Raw genomic sequence first — 19,585 nt, forward strand, 5'->3', positions numbered from 1 at the left:
TTAATTAAGAATATTTTAGGTACTTACTTATCGTTGTTCGTTGTTTTATTACCTAGAAGTACATACTTATTGTAATTTTGTTACATGAATGACTCCGCTGCATTATTGATTCCCCGTACCATAATGCATGATCAACCGATTCATAAAGGCTACTTTACACCCACCTGAAATTTGTGTGCAGAAAGTAAATACAACCCTCATTAATTGCTATAGATATACTGAGAAATCTTCATCAAAACAGATCCAGCAATATTTTGCCAACAAAATTGAGTAAAAGAATACTTCCGTCAGAGCGGTTTCTAAATAATTTTACCGACTTAAGTAATTGATGTTCCCTATGTTAATTAATGACTTGGTCTAACCATAAATTACAGTATATAGGTCAGTTATCAGTCATTTGACATTCCCATTGTTCAATTAGGCAACACATCACATCGCTCCAGTGGCGCAATTGGTTAGCGCACGGTACTTATAAGGCAGTATGTGTGTGAGATATGCCGGGGTTGTGAGTTCGAGCCTCACCTGGAGCATTATTTTTTAAAAAACGAAATTCGTGAAAGATCAAATAAAAATGCCGATCGGAGCTACTTAGTGTGTGACAAGTCCGTGCAATATATGATTTAATTTTTTTTTATTATCAACTATAGTTTCTGTGAGTGTCGCACATGACACTAGCTTTTTTTTTAATCTTAGATGTAATATTTAATTTACGAAAAAATAAAAATTGTTGTATCAAATGATAAACCAGATATTTCATAAAAAGACTATTTGAGCTGTCGTTTCGTTTAATAATAAGATAGGTTAACTCTAAACACGTTCCTGGGTTCGATTCCAAATAGTAAAAATACGCGATAGACTCGCCATCTATCATTTAAATAACGTAGATATAAACTCGTTCCACTTCTATTTGCTCCTTTAGATAAAAGGATGAGCTTATGTATGTATTGAAGGTTAACACTTAATAAAATTTGAAGCATGTAAATGTTGCCACGGCTCGGAAACTCATTCAGAATTTACCCAATATGCTGTTTTAATTGGGTAGAATTAGGGTCTGAAATCTTAAACATGCACACCTGATTGGTGCTTACAAATCAGGTGAATTAATGAAGTTTGTACGAAAATAAAAAACGAATTGTTAATGTAACAAATTTTATAATTCACTAACACTATTGCTCCACGTTGTGGAAGCTAAATACACTAGCTGGCACCAAATTATAATATAGTATTTGGTTTACAAAAAACAAAGTCAACTTACATTACATTCAATATCGGCATAACTGTCAAAATTTGAGAAAGTCGTAATTCATTATACATTTAAGGGCACCAAAACGATGGAAATTTTTGTAATCGTGGGTAATGAATATGAAAAAAAAAACAACGATTTTTTCAATTCCATAGCAGTTAAAAGATCAATTAAAAAAACAATTAAAAAAAGGTTAAGATGTACGTACAATGAAATTCAATAATGTCACGCAAAATATCAATGTCTCATAGCGGGCGTTGAATAGTTTTAAATTATGTAACAACAGATGAACAAATATGTATTTCATAATATTATTCAAAATTACTAGTCACGTACGCTTCACAATTTTTTTTGCAGTCACACACAAACAATGTGCAATAAATATTTATTTATTTGTTTAATTTTATAATTATCAAGTGGTGCTTAGGCTCTCACAGCTCCGCTATGCCCACACGCATGTTCCTAAATAAATTAGCCTTATATCAGGACGTTGTGTGTCGGTGTGCGAAATTTTTGCCTAATCCGTTCAGCAGTTTCTTTGTCATTTACCAAGGATCCAAACATGATACCGGAATATTAGATGCATAATGTCTCTATCGGATTTTTTTTTATTGCAAAGGCCACAAATTAAAAGAGGCATAAAATTTTAATCATGCACTTGCTTAAGTATTGGACATGCAATGAGAAGCTCCATTTTTAGTAGATAATAAATAATCAATATTAAATAACAGCAGGACATATCTTAAGTTTAACCCACCTTGTATATTTCATCGTGAAAATGTTTTAAATAATAAGACAATAAAATAATAACCTATTTACTAAGATATGATTATGTTGTGTTTTTATCCAAAGTGCAGTTTATTATTATTAAGGCAGCTGAATATACTATTTCTATTATTTCACTCAACTTATTTGTTGTTTTTAATATTTTTTAACGAACATCTAGCAATTTACTTATACGAACCCTAATTACTAAGCTAAGTATTGTTTGTGTGTTTAGTAACAACTATTAAATTCCAATTTGTCGTGACACACTAGAATTATGAATAAATACAATAAATATTTTGTCATATCGTAAATATTTTATAGTTGATTTTCGAGTAAACATAATACAATCGTACATGATTTTAGGATCGAGCCTTAGAAGTCACGGCTTTGGTTTCTGATATTATTGGCTTCCAATTTTAAATCGCAGCGTTTCTTCAGTCACAGTGCGGACGAAGCCTAACTTTATGTCTATTATATTATGTTAGAAAGTAGGCACATTTGGAACAAAATTATGTCAATGGTACTGGACATTCCTGACCCATCTCCCCTCCCTTTAGGACGCTCATGTAAATCAACTTGACAAGGTAATAATGGCGTCATATTTTAATGTCTGTTGTGACTGAATTTAATTACTTACACAATCATGGCCGGGTGTATAAAATTGCGTAGATTGAAGTTCTAAAAAATTGACTCTAGTGAACGAAGAGCCCGCACTCTCGAGCCCAATTTTAGAATAGTGAGGAGAATGGGAATTTATGGACCGTAGTCGAAATATTCATTTTACGGAACTCGCCTATAGAATCGATGGTGACGTCTATTTTAATTAATCCTAATTTCATATGTTATACGAGGCAACACTAATATAATTAAGCGTTTTTTCGATACAAACATGTATATTATGTACTGTTATTGCTTCATTAATATTTTATTTTCTTTAAAAATATATTCGATATATTAACTGCTGGAAGATATTGATTTTAAATGTATTCAGAAACAATTTTACATTCATTCAACTTGTGTTTAGAATTTATCGTTTTAAATTATTTTTACTTTTAGTATGTACTTTATTTACATACTTAATATAATATCCAGCATTATCTTTTTTATCCACATTACAATTTTATAATAAAAGAAATATTAAAAGTAAATAAATATTTTCTTAGTATTGCAGAAAATAAATCCCACGTGCATTATCATTACTGGAGTAACATCTCGTGGCAAACGCGTCAACTATTTAAAAAATCTCATGAATATTGAATTTTAAAGAAATCCCTGCGTTATATGTCAACTATGCTAAGAGCTGAATCAAGCAGCACTGTAATTCGAGTGCACAACGCATATTTTCTTTGAGCAATCATTCAAAACTAGCCCGGGTACATCGTTAATTGAATCGATGTTAGCATATTAAACATCATTAATGACGAATTGAAAGCTTCCCAATATTGGTTTTCTGTGGAGAAACACGTAAACTTTCGGCTAAAACTAAAGTAGCATTTATTCATCTAGTAAATATAAGGAAATATACCAAAAGGTATTCTGTTAAAAACGATTAATTCTAAACATTTCGAGAACCCATACGATTATTAACAAATTAACTGAACATTGCCAGGGCGTCCCTACTATCCTTTTCGGAGGTACATATTATTGCTATTTATTGGTAAAACTGCTGTATATAAAACTATCTAGACCAATATGTATATATCTAACTGTGCATAGCTTATCTACATTCATTATATTGATTATAATATCTATTTTATAAGGCTGAACATGGTTTTGTTAATTTCTAAAATCTAAAATTGATAGAATGACAAATAAGTTTCTCAATAAAATTATGAAGTCAATAAATGAATTTGAATAAATTAGGTGAAAAAAAACACACAAACACAACACGCCTTTATTCCCGAAGGGATAAGCAGAGACTGTATTCCGTACCATGATGTAGCGGGCGGGCGAGTCCATCAACATAAGCTTAGTAACCGAGAATTAGCATAAAACAAATTGACCACAAATAGTTCCAATTATTATTTCTAATACTGCTGTCGTATATATAATTATTATTCAAGTACATACCTACATATAGTGCATAGCGTCATATGATTGGCTATGGTGGCAGCAACTCGAATCTACGCAAGGCATTTGTGTTTCTAAGGTCACTGTAATTGGTGTTTCGTGGTTATGATAAATAAAATAACACTATATTCATATTTATAGCTATTGTCTGTTTTTTCAGACTACAATGTCTTCAATAAAACGTGTAGAAAAATATGTATTCATACATTGCGTGATATTTCTAATTACAGAGACGACCCTGACAATGTTTTTACATTATAATTAGTCTTAAATGTTGAACAAATCGCCGGCGGAAGGAAGTGGCGCCAGCCCCCCTGTGACGTCAGGCAACCGCGACACGTCGGGTAGGTTGTCTATGTGCGATTTTACTTCCGCTTTCACAGCGTAGATCTTCTGCAGTTTTATGTTATATTCCTGTAATATAAATAATAATAAAAAACTATAGGTAGACATACAATGATTGCGAAACTAATTTATTGGCCTGGTAAACTCATTAATTATCATTATGTTCCAAGAAATTAATAACCTTAATTATAATTGTATATTATTTATTATTAGCTATTTCCTGATTTAGAGTAGATATTGCAATTATCATTGAAATTTAAATCGAATTTAAAAATATCTATACAATTTATATGCTCAAACATTAATTAACAGTATTACAATAATTAATAAATTATGTACCGAATAACTGCGAAATAGCGCCGATATTTTCAATATCTGTACAACTAAACGAAGAGACAAAAATATGCTTGATGGGAGGCATGGGCGTATCCATGATTTTAGGGTAAACTGCCCTGCCACCCCTGGGTACTCCCATGATAATAAGTAAACGCCACGACCGCCCACAAACAATAGCAACACCATCTAGTACTTGGAATAACAAAGTACTGCACTCCAATACTTAAAAATTATACTAGCTATAATGTCCTTCAAGCCGAAAAAAATATACGCGCGCTGCTGCTCGGTGGCAGAAATAGACACTACGGTACCTAAGGAATGTGACCGCGGCCTAATTTACTATTAAATTTGTTCTCACCTCCAGCCTAGCCTCAGCTTGTTTAGCGAGATCCCGTTGCGCCTGCGCAAAGTCCCGCAACATACCAGCCACTTTCCTTCTTTTCTCCAATTCTTCAGTCAGCCTCAAATTGTATTCCGCTAATAGTTCCGCAGCCGAATTCACAACAGCGCTTAGACTTAACGCAGTTTCCTTGTCTGAAAAGGAATAAGCAAAATAATTGGGTGCGATTACGCGAAAAATAATAATTCTATTGTGGTGATGTATTGTTGTATTTCGAATTTGAATCTGGATTTTTCTTTTATATTTTGTACAAGGTACTGTGTGGGGATGATTTTAGGGTTTCTACAAAGTATTATAACTTGTACAACACAGTGAAGTCAAACTACATCAATACAAAAGCAATTGTGCAATAAATATATGCAATTATGCAATGTTCTTATATATTTTTTAAATCATTAGTTAAATTTCGTGTATCACATATATCTTGCTCAAATCTTGTAGTGCATTTGAGGCAAGGTCATAGCTAAAATGTGTCATTTGGGAAATATTACATTTTTGCAATCTTTAAAATTATAGGGTTTAAATCAAAAACATCATATTTCAAATGCATTTAATTTTTTTGTTTTACAAATATATAAAATCACATTTCACCATTTCTATTTTATAAACATAGGTTGACAAAGAAACAGACAATTTTACAAATACTATTTATTAAAACAATTTGATATGATTTATGAATAACATTTACATGCTTTTATTGAACACATTGTGAATACATTGCGTCATGTCACCGTGCATTTAATTTTAAAATATCTCACTAACATGGCTAAACAACCACAAGTCAATTGCACTAAGCTTACAAAATAAGGAATAATGCACTAAATGTACATACAAAACCAAATAAAAATAATACAATTAAAAAGTGTATGTCATAGTTTATTTTCCTGTAGCCATAAAAACGACTTTCTCAAATGCACTACAAGGCTTATCACAGTGTTTATGCGATAGTATGGTGTCAGTTTACCTCGTAATTTATCTAATAACTGAACTTCGGATACTTCTGGCGGGAGGGACGCTATCCGTTCCCTCACTGCTTCATCACTAGATGCGCTTGATTCTAGCTCTAATAATGCCTGGAAAGTTTTACCAATGTTAATAACAATCTTTTTGTAACAACATACTAATATCTAGCATCAGCAAGGAACAGAGTCAAGAGAATATTAAGATCTTTCCTAAAATAAAAATTTTAGGTTTCCGTATACTATTTGAAAAAAAAAACCATTGAAAGGTTGAAATAGGCAGATAAATTTCACCTTTATGGATAGTTAAACAATAGTTGCTTTAATTAGATTACATTAAAAATAAAATGCATTTGCTTCTCAAGTAGCACATAAATTATTTACTGGAAATGAACATTTTGAAGATTCATAGAAATAACTAAATCCTTATTAGTCACTCACCTTAATTAACTCCTCAGGCTCCGGTGGATCCCCAGGTGGAGTTTTCGGACTCAAAGTAGTATGAGTTTCAATATGTCCATCGACTTCCACCTTAGTCTCACTATGACGTCTCTCACTCTTAGCTCTCCCTTCAACTTTATTTTTCTTTGCTGGCTCTTTTGGCTCATTATCACTTGATTTTCTTTTGTTTACTTTATTTGCTTTTATAGAGTTACTTGAGTCCACTGAAACATAAAATAATTTCTTGTTTAAAGCAAAGTAATTTATATTTAATGTGACAGATTCACTATCATAATTTTAAATAAAGAAGTAATAACTTAGAAATGTTTAAACTAGCATTACAGCTCATTAAAATATGTCCAGCGGTTTCTGTTATGTTCAAAAACTTTCTGATTTATGTAAAATAAAAAAATAACTCACTAGCATCTTTAAAGTCTTGTATTTTCTGTGCATCATATACACCTCTTTCTTGCCAAATAGACAATATCCTGTGCAATGAGTTTTTAGTCTTTGTATCTATTCCAGTCTTAGCCATGTGTTGGAAGGATTCCACCAGAACTTCGCCAAATTCTTTTGCCATATTCTGGACCCTTCTTCTTACTGTTTTGTATCACGTCATTCGCCAGGTACATGAATGTAAGTTGTCTAGCATCTTTAACTGCAAAAATAATATTAACATAAAAATTGTTTAACAATATAAAAGGAAGTATGAAGTTTAAGAATATTATTTTTTCTCCTAATAGATTTGTTGAAAACAATCATTTGATAAATGCTTTTTCCTTTCTATTATTAACAAAATTATATTGATTTGTGTAATTAAAACCAAGTAGAATTTAAAATGAATTCTCGATTAATTCTGGCATGGACCAATAAACCTAATGTCAATAATTTACCTTGACAATATTATTTTATTAGCATTTATTACAGACATAAGTGTAATTAACACATGGCCAGATCTACATGCATCATAAAATGTTACTATATTCCTAATATCTTCACCAATATTTTTATAAACTGTTTTTAAAATATGGCCCAGGCTTGACTACGACATGTCCTTTTCAATAAGCAGTAAAATGCGTAAAGGTAAATAAAATGGTTGAAAAGAATATTGATGTTGAAATTTAATGTATAATTGCTTGGAACTATCAAACTTGAAAATTATTTTTCTAAAATTACAATAATTATTAATGTATAAATAATGTGGGAAAAACTTAACAAGCAGAATTTCCGAAACTATAAATACAACAATAAAATTCCTAGTTGTACCATCATGTAAATTTTTTAATTTCTATCACATTTTTATTACAAGTCTTTATTTTAATAAAAGTGATCGTGTTATTATGCCAATATTATCTTCTAATCCGAAGCAATTGTGTTCGTTTTGGTGATACATTTGGCTGCAATAATTAGAATTGTTTTTAAATCTACCCTAACATTTTTTTATCCAAACCTCATGGCTGAGATAAGATTTATAAAAATAACCACTGAGCAAAACGTTAATAAAGTTGTAGACCGAACGTTTCGCCGAATACCTGGTAAAGTTTGGAAACAAAATTTATATTTCGCAGCAATTTTATACGAAGTTTAAATTTCTAAAGAACTCTATGAGTAAAAATAAATGTATGTGGAACAAAATGGAAGTTAATCAAAGTGGATAAGCTTTAAAAAGTAAATAGTAAGGCGAAAACTAGCAAATATAATAACCTATACCTTTTAGCAACTCTCTGAACCAAGTTTTGACGACTGCTGCGTGGTGTTTTCTGTGATGAATTAGCCACAAAGATAATGTCTGAATACTTTGCTGGCTGGAATTTAGTTCTTGGAGTTTACGAATGAGCGCGTTTTCAGTAAATCCAGACATGATAATTATTTAAAAATACACCACGATCTGCAAACGTAAAACAGTCGTACGAAAAGTCTCACTGCATTTCACACATTATACTGGCGCCATCTTGAATTATGAAAACTAACCAAAAATTACAAATCGTGTTGCCAACTCTTTTTTGTCGAACGCGCAAATGTCTAGGCACCATTAATGATAAAATCCTCCGTCAATTTTCTACAAGTGTGATTTTCCGGTGACCTGTTTTTATTTAATTTTGAGCGCAAAAATATAAATTTATTGACTTTTTCTAGTGAGCTTTTTAGATTGATGTAAGTATTGTTCTAGTATCGTTCAGTTGACACTACTATTTTTACTACATTTTGTGACAAAAGGAGTAAAATTTTTAAAGTACATTTTCTTCTTCCTTTTACTCACTCTTGTAAGGGAATCTACTAAAAAACTACCACCAGCCAACCAATATTTCTATGTTTAAAAGGAGGTCTAATCCACCAGTTTTATTGGTACATCGACTATGTTGGTTGTTGGCAACACTGATTACAAATCTGTCTTCAATGTTGCCAGATGCCTACTTAGTTATACCCCCCAATTGAAGAAACATCCATAAATACGGTTTTGGAAGAAATAAGCCTAATAAAAGAAAAAAGATTTCTTGTCTAAAATAGTTTTTCACTCAGTTATTACTTTATGTTTTGTATATTTCCCCCGTGCAAACTCTTAAATTTGATGTAGATAAGTTCCTCCAATTTGGTGCTACTATGCGAAGATCATTGCAGACTAATCAGAAATTTTATCAGGTTTACGTATAGATTCGGAATGCCGCAGCGTTAAGTATAAATTCAGAGACAGAATGAGATTTGCCTTTATTTTTAAGTCACAAATAAAAATGCATTAACTGGGTAGAAAGTAATGATATTGTTAACAGGAGTTTCCTTGACTTATAAAAAATATTGGTATTTTGTCCCATTTTTACAATAAAAACCGATTAAATTCAAATAGTGACGGTGACGGAGAACTTATAATTTTGTAATAGAGTGTAGGCACGGAAAACTGGAGTAAATAGAGATGCAACTGCTGTTGAAAATTATATTACACAGATGCATCGACCGAATTATTGTTTAAGGTTTAATTAGTGCTAACATTTATTAATATTCTTGTTGATGGTAATCGTATAATTTATTAAATTACATTAATTATGGATTAGCATTAAAATTGGGGCAAATGCAATGTTAAGATCAACATAGTTGTTAGACTGTATAAGAGTGTTTGCGAATATCATGAAAACACTTGCAATCAACACTGGTGCCACTAATGATTAATTTTCCTATTCGCATCGGATTTATCTTTACAATTACAACATGAAGTAACTTTGCTGTTGTGTTTCTGCCGTGATATTGCGTCAGGAATAATTAGAGCTTCCAATCCCAAGGCTTATCGTCAATATCGATTTTTCCGGGACTAAGAATTCCTCAATCCCACGGGATCGCGGTGTTTGCAGGATCCCGTTATTTGCGAAATCCCTTTTACAAGAATTCTTAATATTTTATAAAAGGAGTAAAACAAAAAAGTAATCAACATAACTTCACTTTTATTTAAAATAACAAGAGATCAAATGATTTAAAGTTAAAAATCCGTGACGACTGCCGAGATCAGAGTGTGTAAGTTCGGTTCCGAACAGGCCGGCATAATAATGCTGACTGACCAGTCTAATGTTACTCCGCTTACAATCGGGTGCAGTCGAGGTAGGTACTATATTGTGCCCGTTTCTCAAAGAAACGAGATCAAATACAAAAACAAAAACAGTTAACATGCAATGAAAACAAAAACCAAAACATAACTGAATGTTGTCAAAACTAATTAAGACCTAGGTATATTAATAATTGTGTAGTTAAAATTCAAATGAAAAGTTGGCGAAGTAAATAAATATGTCGTTTATTATAATATTATGTAAAGTCAGTATCACAAATTCCGCGGGATCCTGCGCTGGTAATCGCGCAACACGCGGCACTGGAAATGACGCTGGATTCTGGAATATCAGGATCTTAGTATTGTTAGTTACAAAGCTATAGTGCTAATTCTCATCCCCTGAAACAATTGTTGTAGGCTCGGTCTTTATATCGAATGCACGCCCGATGCCTATGCTCGGGGGGACATTTGCCACCGCTCTAGGCATACAGTTCAGTATGTATACCTCATGGTTGTAATTCATTAAGGCCTATGAGGGTTCGCGAATATTTCCTGACCTTTTCCCCTCCGCCCATTCTAAAAGGATTCCTTTTCATTCCCTCACACTTGCCTTCCCTAGATATCCCCTCCCAACTTACTTCAAGCCCCTCCAGTCGCTAAGCCGAGGGATTTCTGTATCCCATTCGCAGATGTCTCCCGTTGTTGACTGCGGGGTCCCATGCATAAAAAGAAAACACTATATACCTCAACTATGAACGTTCTTATAGTACTTACGGGTGTTGATGGGTAGCAACAATTTTTTTATCATCGCATTCGTTTAGGGTCAAACTGAATATGAAGGCTCAGACGAGGCAGTAGGTACGTCATGATATTGTTTAATTGGAAACCAACATGAAGTGACAGCTCGCTGTTACGTTTCATAAGCTAAGTGAGATATCTGGAAGCCCAATTCCTTATACGCAATCCTACCTAATCGCTTATCGATTATGTGCCACCGACGTGAAGTGAGTTTATGTATCCTACAATTTATGATTTTGAGTTTATCGTTTTTTATAAGTACACAAAGTGTAGCTTAACCTAAGTATTGAATCGAAACCCTTGGGTTCATAGTCCATACTATATCTACATTGCCTGTAGAGAAAGGGACGACGCGACGCACGTCGCATTCATTCATATAATGAAAAACCTTACAAAATATCTTTATAGGTATAATATTATATAGAACACCTATGTAGTTATTTAGCAAATGGGTGGTTTGGTATGCCTCTTCTATACCTAGTAGGTAGTTTGGAATCTAATATTTTAAATTTTATTATGCACTAGCTTCCGCCCGCAGCTTCGCCCGCGTGGATTTCGGACTTCATAAATGGAGGAGGTGCTCAATTTGTCGGGATGATTTTTTAATGTATGGTGGTATGCAAGTGGTCCGATTGTCCGGTCAGGGTCTGATGATGGGATCCTGGTGAAATCGAAGGAACTCCTCTAATATTATTGGCGCCTAGCTGCTAGGCCGGTCGCGAACGTTCGAGAATGTTCGTTTTACGAAGCTACTCGCTAGGTGATTCGCTAGCCTCTAGGTGCCAAGCAAGCCGTCTGCCTGTGCGTTCGCGACCTTATATATATACAAAAATAATCCTTATAGCATGATTCAATATTCACGCATGATGGCTTATTATTAGCGTATTTCATGTATAACTTTGGTGTTTCTATACCGATTTCTATGATTCTTTTTATGGAATATTTAATAATGTTAACTTTTTTAATTAGGGATGACTGAGAATGTTATAAACGTAAGAGTAGACAAATATAATAAGAAAGCTTCGAACTGCTAAGCTATCGGGTGTTACACGTGTTATTGTGAGTCAACCATAAAAGATAGGCATATGCTGTCGTGGGATATTTTTTATATAATTTTAAGGAGAACATTTTCGTCATACATGATTTCTGTGTAGCTTTAACCATTAAGGTTGCACACGCGACGGAAGCTTAAAAAATGGAGTAACTTCTCCCGTTCTTCCAACAATTCCCTTCACTGCTCTGCTTCTATTAATTGTAGCGTGATGAAAAGTATACTATAACCAGCTCAGGAGTATGAAAAATAATTGTACCAAGTTTCGTTAAAATCCGTCGAGTAGTTTTTGTTTCTATAACGGTTATACAGACAGACAGACAAAAATTTTACTAATTGCATTTTTGGCATGAGTATCGATCCCTAATCACCCCCTGATAGTTATTTTGGAAATATATTTCATGCACAGAATTGACCTCTCTACAGATTTATTATAAGTATAGATTAGATAAACATGTTTATTTAGTAGGTAAATATCATACGACTTAAAATACCATAAAATACACCATTACCATATTAATTAGACATTAAAAAAAGTATTTCTAGAAATTATAGCAAAGACGTTATTGCTAAAGGTCATTTGAATAGCAAAAAGGTCATTCCCCAAACGTATCGCGACGCACTGGATAGCAAAATAAAGACAAGGCGCCTATGTCCGGTGCCATCGACCGGTCCGTGCCTACCGTGCTCTTCTTTCTCTACATAGCGTTTGCGCCCGCGCAGCCTCCGCTCAGTGTAGGTACCAACCAAAGGCTGCGCAACGCGCTCCACCGATCTCGCGGCCGACGACGTTCGCGCGAAAATGAAAACGATCTTCTAAATTTGAAATTTTGTTTTTTTTTTAATCGGAGTTAACATTATTGCCTTTTTAATTTATTTTTTAATATTCATAAATTTATTGATATCGGCCAGTGTTTATAAAAAAAATAAAAATGTTCTTCACAAACGTACCAAGTGTACTGCTAATATCGCTAGTGCTTCTAGTTAATGCACAGCGAACATCTAACAACATGAGAGATGTTGGTAAGTGATAAATTATATTATTAACTGTTTACATTCCTACATTACGTACTATTTCCAATTTAATTAATATTCTATGCATTTACATATATCAGATGCCCAAGATTATGTATGAATAAAATATGAGTTGCTATTATTTAATTTTACCTATATTCCTCCGTTAGATTTAAGTAAGTCTCATAGCTTCTTGCTGAAAATATTATAGGACATATTATAATATCAGATTACATAACGTATTTTGTATACAATATAATAATAATATTTTAAAATGAATGACATAATATCAACTATGAAATCCATAGAACACAGCGAGTGATTATACCCGACGGAAGTTTGACTCTAAGTTAAACAAAAAAAATACGTTTACTTATAGGTATATTTTTCAAATTATATAAGGTATGGGAGAACAAATAGACATCTCTGTATGTTTTATACCAACTGACGATAAATATTATTAAATGCAGCGTTTCATTAAACTTATGAGATGTCAAATTTTATAATATTATAATAGAATACGTAAGACTAGGCAGTATGGTCGTAAGACTATAGCCTGTCCTCTAAGGACGAATAAAAATAATAATAATATTATAATATATAACGATTATGGAATATATAGGACTGATCAGTTTCTTGCGAGAAACATTAACATAGTTACGGAAAGAAAAATTTCGACATAAAATACTATTATATATCTATGTCAAAATCATTTAGCTATGACTGCCTATAGCTCAAGGCCGTGTATCATCATTTAAAAAAAAATAAGATATGAAACAAACACGCAATGATCACCGTAAAAAATTATAAATTTATTTCATAGAAATTTAATAGGTGTATGGAATGGATTATGTTTACTATAAAAGTCAAGAACTTTTGATGTTTACAAATCTACGGTAATTTTTTAATTTTTAATAAATTTACAAATGCCACCTTTTTTTATTTCAGTGTAGATTAAAAAGAATGGTTAATATTTGAAAAAAGAATTGAGGCCAAAATTAAAAAAAGTATGTCTGCGTATAATATTTTGTATGTTTATACGTTCTGTTGAGTAACTACATTTTACTTCCAAAGTTAGTCAAATATGAATGATGAAAATTTGAAAATAAGCAAAAATGTTCAACTTATTTTTTAAAAAAATTGTTAATGTTTGCGTACACTATAATCTGGTTATTCACCTTCGTAGTAGATACAATGAACACTCAGAGGTCAAGAAAAACGAGATATATTTTGTAACTTTTGCGTTTTTTTTATTTCATTTGCAGTTACGGCCTTAAAAAAACACCTTATAAGTGTTTATGTTTCCTATCGTGTCTTTCATATTTATACTTTCCGGTAAATAACTTTGACATTACCTATATGTATATTATGACGATGAAAAACCAGCTATTTTTTATTTTCCATTATTAACCAATTAAACTAAATATGTACATTTACAGAAAAACATCTAAAATAATTTGAGAATAGCCTTTATTTCCAACTCATGTCAAATTATACATAAGATAAGTAATATTTACGTTAAGTAATTGTTCTTCGATAAACTAAACAATGTTTGTAATTATCTACATGATTACGGCAATATTTAGAAGGCCTTTTAAAATGGTTTATTTCAAAATGCAAAATAATTTTTAATTCCCGTTTTATTACTTTTATCACAATCGTGGACAAAATAGGTGTAATAAAACGCATCAACGATCATTCTAACGTCGATAAAAACATCGGTAGAAATAATTAATTCCCAAAATTTAAGTCAGTAAAAGTAACAAGATTCAAGGTATCACATTTAACCTGTTAACTGTTTGGTTACGTAACAAAATTCTACGATCATGCATAATAATGTATAAATAAAGAATTTCGGAGTGACGGACGTCGGTACACTTTTACTTTTCGCTGTTTGTGGGTGTGATTTCTCTTGATGGCAAGTTATTGACTCCCGCTTTGCAATCCATACAATACGTTTGTCGTTTTGTGCCTTTTTCCTAGGCAAAAACGGGCCTATTGTTATAGATAAGTAATTTCCTCCGCAATTTCTCGTTCATCAAGAATTTAAATAAAATTAATAAATAAAAAGAAGATGCTTAAAATAACTTCAGTATCCTAAAACTTGAATCTTTACATAAAGTTCAATTCACTTTGAATTCCATAAAAAATACTTTTGTATTTTTTTTTCAACACAACCTAAATGAAATCAGTTCATGCTCCTATTTTGTATACAGGAAACATAATAATGATACATTGAAAGTATTATAATTAATATTTCTGGTCAAAGAAAATCTTAACCATCGGAAACTGTATGATAGAAATAAAGATGATTTATTTACGCTTATAAATATTTTAAATAAAAATTACAAATTGGTTATATGGAGTAGCGGAATCTCGTGCCCAACAGCAGATTTGTAAGAAAACAGGACTGATATTAATATTATTGAATAACACATAGAATATTTACTTGCAAATATTTTTTATCCTATAACACAGGGAAGCGACCGTTCCAAACAATGTTCATTTATTTTTATCACTTTTGAACTGGTTACCAGGTGGTCCACTCCGCCTTATGGTAAGCGATCGTTTCCTGGACACCTGTAGTATGAAGAGCATTTAAAACTTCTCACTTGCTATAATTTTTTACGAAAATGGTAAATTGACCCCACTGCACCTGATGGTAAGTGGAGTGGGGTCCAACAGAATATCGACTGACGAGAGATGATTACCCCTCGGCAGTCGACACAATTACGCCGGCCTGTTTTATTCCAGAAAGCGACATACTTCGTGGGCAACTATAGCCAGTTTTAACACCTTGTGTACGGTGGTCACTATCCGGGCGGATATAAAATATATCCACCAGCAAACATATTAACATTATTTGCGATAAATTTATAGATAGTATAGCCCAATTAATAAATATATAAACTGGTTGATAATTCAATGTTCAAAATCTTTTACTCCAACGATAATATGATGTTTGAAACCGTTATACCCTAGACTTAATGGTATGTATAGTATAATTTATTATTTAAGTATCATATCCTTTATTGAATGATGTTGCATTTTTCAACGATCGTCAATATTATTTCAGCCGATCTTTGTTTCTCCGGAACGCCTAAAACCGGACACTGGCAAAATTAATTAAGTACATAAACAATATATTGATATTAATTATTTTTACATTCGAGTTTAGAGCCTGTTAAAATTTACATTCGCTGTCCTTTGGCGCATTGACTGGTCTCTACTACATGTCCAATCTAATATTGGCTGCTTTTACTTATTCATTATCAATTTTTAATACCCACAGGGATATTTGCATACAAATAAAATGGACCGTAAGACCTGTTTTTGCATGGCTATTGTTTGTTTGGTCCGGATTGAGCGTAGACTGATCTGTGCTAATATTGAAATTCCTTTTACATTTAAAGGCCACGAGTCCCTGAATCAAATAGATTGTCCTGAACCAAGTTAGTTGAGGGTAATACTTTCTAATCTTAAGAAGCTTTACCTGACAATTTTTGATGAAGATATCTTCAGATTTATGACCATGTTTTAGTAAGACTTAATGTTACGTAGTTCTTCATTTCATTAAAAATATTATTTTGTTCTCTTTCACTTTAATTCGTAGAAAGTTCTTGAATTTTTCTATGTACTTAGTTACATAAATTATGGAACAAGAATGATTTTACTACGTAATGTATTTAATGAAGATATCGTAAACATTTATTTAAGACCGATTTATAATAACATTTGACAGTCATCAACACTCGATACGTAAAGCAGAAAAAACTATATTATGAACAACAATATAAGTAAGACACAATGCTTACCAAATACTTTTTATCAATTGTCCTCAAAATGCTCTGCTATAAATATAGATATATACAAAATGTTTTAGTAAAAATAGTCTTACATTCTTTTAACGTAATATTATGATGAAACGATGTAAACAAAATGATCAAGATTTCATTCTTTTTGCGATATAACCTTAATGTTAAAAAAATGTCCTTTAAGGTATCTGATACTTATTTTTAAAACACATAAAAAATGCACATTTATGTGCTTCTTGATTTGTGATTATAATTCTTTAATTTCTTTGCTTTTTTATAATCATGATTACATTATAAAATGTATTGTAAAATTAAAAAAATAAACTAAAACCATAGAACATAAAACTTAATTTATAAGTCGTTTGTTTATATCTTCTAAAGATATTCGTTTAATAAAAATAATAAACTTTTTACTAACGCTCGCTTTGTACCAAATACCCTTCATATTTTACCCTCATTAATATATTTAAAAAAAATATAATTTAGCCTAAATCATAATTGTACTTTACTGAATACAATCTTTAATCAACTCTTAACAAGTTTAATAACATAATCAAGTATGGCATTATTGTAGTTTCATTCATGTTTAGGTAACTGAGTATATTCCTAACCATTTGCAGAAAATAATAATAAAGGAATCCTAATAAACTCAAAACACACAGTTGAGCAATCATAAACTATTCTATAGGACAATATGTATAAGTTAATTTATAATAGTTGCATTAATCATTGCATATCCCACGGTTATATGAAATTACTATGATTACAAGACAAAGGGCAAAATTACACGCAGTTTAGTCATCGTGAAACATTGTTTCGCTGCATTATAGATGCATGGTAAAGGCTATGTAGAGAACTTTATTACTCACTTTTATCAAATGGATTGCCTGAGTTACTGATATGATCAACTTGTGCAGTTAACTTCACTACGGATCCTTTCAGTGGCAAAGGAATCCTAAGGATTGCCAAAAATTTTGTGTGTAATTATTCGATATCAATTTCATTCATAGCAATTGGTATTTTGATTTTGTTTAGTATAAAATGGACTACTGCGTTAACATATTACAGTTTATCTCTTTCGAATCTTTACAGATAATAAAGTAACAGACCGATGTACATTATACGTATTGAAAAACGCATACTGGGATCATTATTAGAGCCAGAGCTAAATCAACAGTTTTTTTTTGTCTGTATGTTCGTACTCGCATCACGCAACAACTTCTGCATAGAATTGAATGCAGTTTTCACCGATGTATTGTTTGAAGTCGCACTAAAAATATAGGCTCCATTTTATCCTGAGAAAATAGAATGCGAGTCTTTTATGTCGGAATAACTTTTTCTCGTGCCCGGAGCCGCAAGCACAAACTAGTGACTTATAAAATTAAGGCTTTATTCATCTTATTTCCCAATGGCTAAAACGTTTACGGACACAGTGTCACGCTATTCATGAGAGACTTTGTGGATGTAAAAACTTCGTATAAGGTTCAAGGTGGTAGTGATTCTTCATGCCTTAAACCTCGATTGCAATAAAAGATAAATGATGTTTTCAAAACATCACGCGAAAGCGCCATTTCGTTTAAAGGAAGTTGTCAAGATTCGTAATGGCGTGTAGGAAATAAAGATAGGTTACTTAATTTTTTATAATTACATGATTATTGGCTTATTTTCCTTACATTTCCAAAATAGCTATTGCTCGTGGCTTCGCCCGCGTGAAGGGGTTTTCCGGGATATTTTTTCCGACTTACTTGATATGTATCGTTATATTATGACTAAATTACACAAAATCATTATAAATTGTAGTCTGTGTGGTATTCTGATGTAATCAATATTACTATAAAGAATTATCCAAAGCTGTTACGTAGTTTTTTCGTGAAAGAGGAACAAACATACATGTACATCCATCCGCACAAACTTTCGCATTTATAATATTAGTAGGAAATAATAACATTCAAAAATAGTACCGATTTTAATAGCGTAAAAATATGTTTTGCGGTCACTCAAAGGCTATCATCACGACAATTTTCTCGCGGGAATATTTCCAGAATGGTTTTGCAGGTTGCCGAGTCACGAGACGGTAAAACTAGTCGCTAAGTCATCGTTTTGTATTTTGCACACTCATAACGCAGTCGTCGCAAAATAATTTTAGAGATGCCATATAAATAAATTAATTTTCGTGTAATATCATTCGATCTTTTTCGCGATATCTCGAATTAAAAAAGAAAATTACAATACGAAAATATTATAATGGGTATATAAGTTACGATAATTATGTATTTTTTAATATTATTAAATCCAATACCTCTTTGATGGTCTAGTTGTATTACTGTACGACCATAAGCTGAGTTCTCAGGTTCGATTCCCGCATCGGGTAAACTGATAAGTATTGGATTTTTCTGTTTAGTAAGTATTAGCTTGAGTTCTAGGATTTACGCCTGATATGGCGATAATGTCGCCTATCACGTCATAGAACGGAACACACACAGCGAGAAATGTGTGACCTACTTGCGCATCTGCCTACCCCTCCGGGAATAAAAAGCGTGAGTTTGTGTATAAAAATACCTTTAACTTTATAATTACCTACATCAATCAAATCCATATACAATCAAACTATTAAAATTGACATATAAATGTGATTTGACCTTGTAGCAATTGAAGACACACTGTATATCCGAAAAGTATATAATAACATGAGTCTCTAAATGTTTTTATTAGTTTATTGCTTACTTATTGTTGCTCGCGGCTTCGCCCATGCAAGAAAGATTTGCTGGAATAAAAGCTTTGAATATATTTTTCCGGGATAAAAATATGTACCCTTC

The 19,585-nt window shown here is 32.1% G+C and overlaps 2 protein-coding genes and 1 non-coding gene across 3 annotated transcripts in view; 2 read left to right on the forward strand and 1 right to left on the reverse strand.

Moving 5' to 3' along the window:
- The first annotated feature begins 436 nt into the window (after positions 1 to 436).
- On the forward strand, positions 437 to 530 carry Trnai-uau. Its single transcript has 2 exons — positions 437 to 474; positions 495 to 530. It is a non-coding gene; the product is annotated as a tRNA-Ile (tRNA).
- A 602-nt stretch (positions 531 to 1,132) lies between these two features.
- Positions 1,133 to 8,536, reverse strand: LOC115453154 (regulation of nuclear pre-mRNA domain-containing protein 1B). The gene is given in 7 exon segments (XM_030181818.2): positions 1,133 to 4,495; positions 5,121 to 5,296; positions 6,127 to 6,235; positions 6,563 to 6,786; positions 6,983 to 7,136; positions 7,138 to 7,220; positions 8,273 to 8,536. Coding segments are annotated over 7 exon segments (1,044 nt in total). The 5' UTR covers positions 8,424 to 8,536; the 3' UTR covers positions 1,133 to 4,348.
- A 4,113-nt stretch (positions 8,537 to 12,649) lies between these two features.
- LOC115439999 (C-type lectin 37Da) overlaps positions 12,650 to 19,585 on the forward strand; it is a 100,004-nt gene continuing 93,068 nt past the window's right edge. Inside the window, exon 1 of the mRNA XM_037438919.1 lies at positions 12,650 to 12,963. Coding sequence (XP_037294816.1) covers positions 12,873 to 12,963 — 91 coding nt within the window. The 5' untranslated portion in view covers positions 12,650 to 12,872. The remainder of the gene's footprint in view (positions 12,964 to 19,585) is intronic.

The sequence above is a fragment of the Manduca sexta genome, chromosome 15, assembly GCF_014839805.1.
Source record: "Manduca sexta isolate Smith_Timp_Sample1 chromosome 15, JHU_Msex_v1.0, whole genome shotgun sequence".
Taxonomy (NCBI): domain Eukaryota; kingdom Metazoa; phylum Arthropoda; class Insecta; order Lepidoptera; family Sphingidae; genus Manduca; species Manduca sexta.